This window comes from Scardinius erythrophthalmus (assembly GCF_964197995.2).
Source record: "Scardinius erythrophthalmus genome assembly, chromosome: 23".
In the NCBI taxonomy this organism is placed as follows: Eukaryota; Metazoa; Chordata; class Actinopteri; order Cypriniformes; family Leuciscidae; genus Scardinius; species Scardinius erythrophthalmus.
In genome coordinates, this window is record NC_138243.1 from 32,481,302 (window position 1) to 32,488,910 (window position 7,609).

General features: G+C 44.6%; 1 protein-coding gene across 1 annotated transcript in view; it reads right to left on the reverse strand.

Moving 5' to 3' along the window:
* Positions 1-2,327, reverse strand: part of sim2 (SIM bHLH transcription factor 2) — a gene marked incomplete at both ends in the record, with an annotated part of 19,652 nt that extends 17,325 nt beyond the window's left edge. The window contains one exon of the mRNA XM_081353968.1: positions 2,153-2,327. Within this exon, the coding sequence (XP_081210094.1) occupies positions 2,153-2,327 (175 nt within the window). The remainder of the gene's footprint in view (positions 1-2,152) is intronic.
* Between the last annotated feature and the right edge of the window lie 5,282 nt (positions 2,328-7,609).

Here is a 7,609-nt window from a genome sequence, read left to right on the forward strand (position 1 = left end):
TAGAGTTCAAAAGTAAAGTTTTAATTATAAAAACTTTAATTATATCCCGAATTAGGACGTCATTATAATGCAGCAGAGATAGGCTAAATTACGACGAGCGACCGATCATAACTATCACAGAGACCCGAGAAAACATACCGGTCAAAGATATTTCATCATGCTCACGTACAGAGAGAAATAATATTAATCTATCAAATTGTCCAGAGTTGCTTTTACAGTAGACTATTATATGTTTGTTTATTGTTTTAAACAATCATATTATGCAAACGTTCAGAGTCCGCTATCAGAGAACAGATGCAGCTACAAAATAACATGTTAAAATAAATTGGTTCGTTTTGCTTGTAAATTGAGCGTGCATGATAATATTACAGATACATTAATTTGACTCGATTTGTGTTAGGCACATCTGTAAGATTATACAGCAGATGTTTTTGTTTTGTTCAGTTTGTTTTGTGTTATTTAGCATGTGTCAAGCTGTTATGTCATCCCTGCTCATCATCACACAATAATGCAAGACTCAATCAAATAATTAAATCAAATAAATAATTAATTCTGTTCAACATAAAAGATAATATTTTGAAGAATGTTGGTAACTGTTTCGGTGCCCATTGTATGAACGGAAAAAAGACCCAATCAGACATTTCTCAAAATATCTTATTTTATGTTTAAAATAATGAATCATATTTGGTGTGTAAATATCGACAGAATGTTTATTTTTAGGTGAACTATACCTTTAAAATAAATGTGGCCCCCAGTTACCGCTGGAACCACTGCCTCCGTCAAAGAAATGAACTATGGGAACAAAATTCGACTAATTTATAAAATAAATATCTCTAAATTATAGGCTCTTTAGGCCCAATGCGATCCGATATGAATTCTCTATTTTCTCCCATTTGTGAAATATTTATCCCGTATGACTACAATTTGAAATCTGTTCAAAATATTCTGCATGTTTTTGACAGCGACGGAAAGAGAAAATGACTGAATCTGTGATGTTTTTTTTTTGTTTTTTGTTTTTTTGAGCTGATATTTTTTATAATTAACTATTATACTAGCGCTTTAAACGAGTTTTTTAAGCGCTGAATGCTATAAATCTTAAAGTCAGATGATCATTGCTTTAACGCTGTATTTTCACATGATTTTCCCGAACATTTAATCGCAATCATTTCATTTCATCAAAACGAACTCATAATTATTATTTTTTTCTAGATGTTTGGACTTGTAGTGGTTAGACTAATTGGCTTAACGAGTTCAACAACCATTTTTATTTTAAAATGCTTTAAGTTGAATTGAATGAAATTAAAATAATAATAATGTGTGTGTGTGTGTGTGTGTGTGTGTGTGTGTGTGTGTGTGTTACCCTCAGGGAACAGGCCTCGGATCCTCAGGTAGCTGCTGGTCAGTGTGTGTGTGTGTGTGTGTGTGTGTGTGTGTGTGTGTGTGTGTGTGTGTGTGTGTGTGTGTGTGTTACCCTCAGGGAACAGGCCTCGGATCCTCAGGTAGCTGCTGGTCAGTGTGTGTGTGTGTGTGTGTGTGTGTGTGTGTGTGTGTGTGTGTGTGTGTTACCCTCAGGGAACAGGCCTTGGATCCTCAGGTAGCTGCTGGTCAGTGTGTGTGTGTGTGTGTGTGTGTGTGTGTGTGTGTGTGTGTGTGTGTGTGTGTGTGTGTGTGTGTGTGTGTGTGTGTTACCCTCAGGGAACAGGCCTCGGATCCTCAGGTAGCTGCTGGTCAGTGTGTGTGTGTGTGTGTGTGTGTGTGTGTGTGTGTGTGTGTGTGTGTGTGTGTGTGTGTGTGTGTGTGTGTGTGTGTGTGTACCCTCAGGGAACAGGCCTCGGATCCTCAGGTAGCTGCTGGTCAGTGTGTGTGTGTGTGTGTGTGTGTGTGTGTGTGTGTGTGTGTGTGTGTGTGTGTGTGTGTGTGTGTGTGTGTGTTACCCTCAGGGAACAGGCCTCGGATCCTCAGGTAGCTGCTGGTCAGTGTGTGTGTGTGTGTGTGTGTGTGTGTGTGTGTGTGTGTGTGTGTGTGTGTGTGTTACCCTCAGGGAACAGGCCTCGGATCCTCAGGTAGCTGCTGGTCAGTGTGTGTGTGTGTGTGTGTGTGTGTGTGTGTGTGTGTGTGTGTGTGTGTGTGTGTGTGTGTGTGTGTGTGTTACCCTCAGGGAACAGGCCTCGGATCCTCAGGTAGCTGCTGGTCAGTCTGATGATGGACGCTTTGTCCAGCTGAGATGTGATCGCGGACGGCAGAGGCAACAGTTTGGCCAGCTCATAAAACTCTCCATTTTCCTTTTCTCTTCGTGTCTTCGCTGCATTCTTGGACTTTTCCTTCATTTCTCACACATGCAGAAGAAGATGGACGTGTTTTCACTGTAATAATGCTCACTCGCTACAACATGTTTCGCGGGTCATTAATGGTTTTTCCTCCGTCTTTTCCGTTTGTTGCAGTGAAAGACTGAAGCTTCCCGATAGTCCTGCTGTTTGCCAATTAACTTATATAAAATGAAACGACTGCATGTAAATCACTGACGAAACTCTTCACAGAAACTGGAATAGGTCTTTCCAGAAAAGTCCATCAATAAATCATCCAGATTTTGATTCTGATAACTTCTGATATAAACAGTTGAACTCCATTTCATCGGGAAATCTCTTTTCGCTTTCGGCTTCGACACGCTTTGACGTTTTGATTTGAAAATGACAGATTACAGTGATGCAGTAATACGAAATCCTAATAAATCCATGACGCTGAGCATACAAATAAAAACAGGTAAGGATGAGTTCACGAACATCTGTTCAATATGCCGTTGTACTCCAGTCCTCCACTTCACGAGTTCGTATTTATTTCCATTTTAAAATATTTTATTTCCATTTCTTTCTTTTTTTATTCCTCTCGACGCCTGAAAATTCCTCTCAAGACTCCTCAGATTCCGTTCAACCTTTCCATTATTGCGGCGCTTTGATCGCCTGAGAGAGAGAGAGAGAGAGAGAGAGAGAGAGAGAGAGAGAGAGGGCGGTTCATGAAGACTGAATGACATTCGTGACGTCACAGTCTCTTGCGTGTGAGGAAGGATGGTGATGGTGATAAAGCAAAAAAAAAACAAAAAACATTTATTATTGAATTATTGGCTGTCTTACCAAATACATTTTTTTTTTCAAGATTAGCCTAATATTTATTGACTTTTAACAATGTAATAATCAGTTTCCATGTCTAGCTGAATTACTATGCAGCGTTTGACACTATAGATCATCAAATACTCTTAGATCGACTTCAAAATTACATCGGTATTCAGGGACAGGCAATTAGTTGGTTACCAATCAGACCGTTACCATTTTGTCTATTTAAATGGGGAAAAAATCTAAGATAACGTCAGGAAATTATGGAGTGCCTCAAGGATCTGTGTTCGGCCCTCTGCTATTCTCAATATATATGCTGCCACTTGGTAATATTATAAGAAAACATGGAATTAGTTTCCATTGTTATGCTGATGATACTCAGTTAAATTTCATCATGACCAGATGAAATCTCTAAATTATCTGAGTTGACAGAGTGTGTAAAAGATATAAAATATTGGATGACCTGTAATTTTCTTCTATTAAATTGAGATAATACTGAGGTATTACTTATTGGACCAAAAACCTGTACATAGAATCTCATGCATATAGAAGGATGCACTGTTACTTCATCATCTACAATTAAAGACCTGGGAGTTATAATAGACCACAACTTGTCTTTCAAAATCAAAAAGTCCACTAAAGGAGGGAGAGCGTTTTCACTTTTGGCTCCTAAACTCTGGATTACCCTTCCTGATAATGTCCGGGACTCCAGTTCCAATCTCTAATTCAAGATTAAAGACGCATCTTTTTAGCCTAGCATTCATTTATTAACCTTATCCTTCAGTTATAACAGATCAAATACACATGATTATCTGCTTAATGTTATGAACAGCAGCTATGCTAATTATTCTCACTTTGCTTCTCTGTTTTATCTCGGGATAAAGACTTCAGATGACCAACACCTGTGAAGAAATGGTGCCAACTCCCATAAAGACTTCAGATGACGCAAACTCTGAATCAACATGCACCAATGCTACATGTATCCTAATCATTTGTTAACAATATTATTCTTTACTTAATTGAGCTCATTGTTTCTGCCTTAAATTAATACATTGTTTAAAATAATACAACTGTCAAAGTCGTGTTTCAGGCAGGAAGATGAAGACAGACAGATGAAGTTCAGAACACTCCCTCAGACAGGCGATGGCAAACACAACCAAACGTAACGGTGATCAGACAGGGAATGAAGGCAAGTCACAGCTTAAGTAATAAACACAAACGAGATGATTAACAGAACACAGGTGGTTCAAATGAACTTATAATGACCGTTACCAAAGACACGTGACAAATGAAAACAAACTGAAGGTCCTTGAAAACAGAAACTAACAGAACATAATGGTGACATATCGCCCTCCTCCGGCAAGACGCTGTGGCAGAAGAACAGGTGGAGGGCGAAGTGATGGTGAAGGAGTGGTGAGCGGTAGGCTTCCTACGGTAGTTGGTGTTGTTGGTGTTCGGAAGCAACTTGCCCACCGTGGCACTGTCGATAAAAAAAAAAAAAATCATTTAGTTCAATTACAGACACTATAATTAAAAACTGAACGTGTCTGCTTAATAAATAGTGCACTGAACAAGAGTCGCAGCACAGATCAGCAGCAGGAGTCAGATTTAATTTATCACGAGAGCGAAGAGCTGTGATGATGGCGGAATATTTGGTGTCAAAGCGAAATGTAAAAGCGCCTTATTTAAGCGAATTTGCAGAGCAGGAATGACCGAGGGCAGAGTAGGAGTGACCGAGGACAGAGGCGGAGCAGGAGTGACCGAGGACAGAGGCGGAGCAGGAGTGCCCGAGGGCGGAGGCGGAGCAGGAGTGCCCGAGGGCGGAGGCGGAGCAGGAGTGCCCGAGGGCGGAGGCGGAGCAAGAGTGCCCGAGGACGGAGGCGGAGCAGGAGTGCCCGAGGGCGGAGCAGGAGTGCCCGTGGGCGGAGGCGGAGCAGGAGTGCCCGAGGGCGGAGCAGGAGTGCCCGAGGGCGGAGGCGGAGCAGGAGTGCCCGAGGACGGAGGCGGAGCAGGAGTGCCCGAGGGCGGAGCAGGAGTGCCCGTGGGCGGAGGCGGAGCAGGAGTGCCCGAGGGCGGAGCAGGAGTGCCCGTGGGCGGAGGCGGAGCAGGAGTGCCCGTGGGCGGAGGCGGAGCAGGAGTGCCCGAGGGCAGAGGCGGAGCAGGAGTGCCCGAGGGCGGAGGCGGAGCAGGAGTGCCCGAGGGCGGAGGCGGAGCAGGAGTGCCCGAGGGTGGAGGCGGAGCCGGAGTGCCCGAGGGCGGAGGCGGAGCGGGAGTGCCCGAGGGCAGAGGCGGAGCGGGAGTGCCCGAGGGCGGAGGTTGGAGCGGGAGTGCCCGAGGGCGGAGGCGGAGCAGGAGTGCCCGAGGACGGAGGCGGAGCAGGAGTGCCCAAGGGCGGAGGCGGAGCAGGAGTGCCCGAGGGCGGAGGCGGAGCAAGAGATGCCCGTGGGCGGAGGCGGAGCGGGAGTGCCCGAGGGCAGAGGCGGAGCAGGAGTGCCCGAGGACGGAGGCGGAGCAGGAGTGCCCGAGGGCGGAGGCGGAGCAGGAGTGCCCGAGGACGGAGGCGGAGCAGGAGTGCCCGAGGACGGAGGCGGAGCAGGAGTGCCCGAGGGCGGAGGCGGAGCAGGAGTGCCCGAGGGCGGAGGCGGAGCAGGAGTGCCCGAGGACGGAGGCGGAGCAGGAGTGCCCGAGGGCGGAGGCGGAGCAGCAGTGCCCGAGGACGGAGGCGGAGCAGGAGTGCCCGAGGGCGGAGGCGGAGCAGGAGTGCCCGAGGGCGGAGGCGGAGCAGGAGTGCCCGAGGGCGGAGGCGGAGCAAGAGTGCCCGAGGACGGAGGCGGAGCAGGAGTGCCCGAGGGCGGAGGCGGAGCAGGAGTGCCCGAGGGCGGAGGCGGAGCAGGAGTGCCCGAGGGCGGAGGCGGAGCAAGAGTGCCCGAGGACGGAGGCGGAGCAGGAGTGCCCGAGGGCGGAGGCGGAGCAGGAGTGCCCGAGGGCGGAGGCGGAGCAGGAGTGCCTTGTTCGCATGTTGCACTAATTACCATAAAACATTCTCTCCATACAATCTAGAATATGTATTTATAATAAACAACAGCCTTTATCAAAACTGGCATGCATTGGTGTATAGTACTGCAGTAATGTAATTAGTTACTGTAGCTTTTTGGTTACTTTGTAGTTTTACTGAGTATCAAGTATATTAGTAACTTTTACTCTCTACTTGACTACATTCTTGAATAAGTACATGTACTTTTTACTCCAATACATTTGTGAAGAGTAATGCACTTACACCTCACTTTCCTGCAGCAGTTTGTGTCTGCGATAGAGAAGCGATGATCTCCGTCTGAGGGCTCTGAAGGAACTATATCTGTGTTTTCCCTTTTCTCACCCAAACTGCTCAACTCGTTGCTTTACGTGAACGCGAGCGCATTAGCAGTTGCTCAGTCGCAGGTGTTTGAGTTATGAGGTCGTGATGAGGTCGTGATGAGGTCATGATGAGGTCATGATGAGGCCCAAACAAGCACACCCAGTGCAAGTAGACTTTGACGATTTCATTTTACATTATTTTATTCATCCACTATATATATCTTTTTGAAGGATATTGGTTTACTTATGGCATTCTTGAGCTGAACTGAGACTTGTAGACGTTTAAGAGGCTGTTGTGTTGACCTTTATATAATAATACATTTTGATTTTAGAAATGATGATTTCTCATATTACAAATCAATTGTTTCTTATTTCCACTAGCATGTCTCTCCGGTGTTAAGGGCTAGTACTGTTCAAATCAGATTCTCTGACTTTTTTTTATGACTTGCACTTGTAATGGAGTAATTTTTACTGTAAGGTGTCTGTACTTTTACTCAAGTATGGTTTTCAGCATGGTAACATGTTTAACATAGTAACCGATCGAGGAGGAGCAAAAGCACTTACTGAATGAGTTCTCTGGACTGATTGAACACAGACAGAATAAAGTGCCAGAGATGAAACTGCTGGATTCCCAAAGTTTCCCAGAACACAAAGAGAGAAAATATACGAGCTGTCGGCTCTGATGATTAATGAGAAGAGCAGTGCATTTAATACCTATAATTAGTGCTTTGTTGATAAAATCATATTCACTCTTACAGACTCTACATTAGTTCTGAATTGTTTTTGATCTCTACAGATTGGGTGTATTCTGTGAATCTGCCACCAAACTATACATACAACTATATGTTGTTTGACAAATGTAAAATCAAACAATTATTGATGTTTTTATTGAGTGAAAACAAATCGGGGTTAAACTTAAGGTGTTTGTGTAACAGTGTAATTACACATTTAAGTACTGAGTAATAATAATTAACCCTAACCTTAGCGTTTGGTTGAGGGTTAGTTGCATGTAATTATGTGTAATTTATAGTTATTACTACAGTAACTAGGTGTAACAAGGACACTGTAAAATAAAAAGTTACCCAAATTTGCCACACATGATTTCATTGAGGGATCCACATATCCCACAACACTCCAAAGAAATGTAT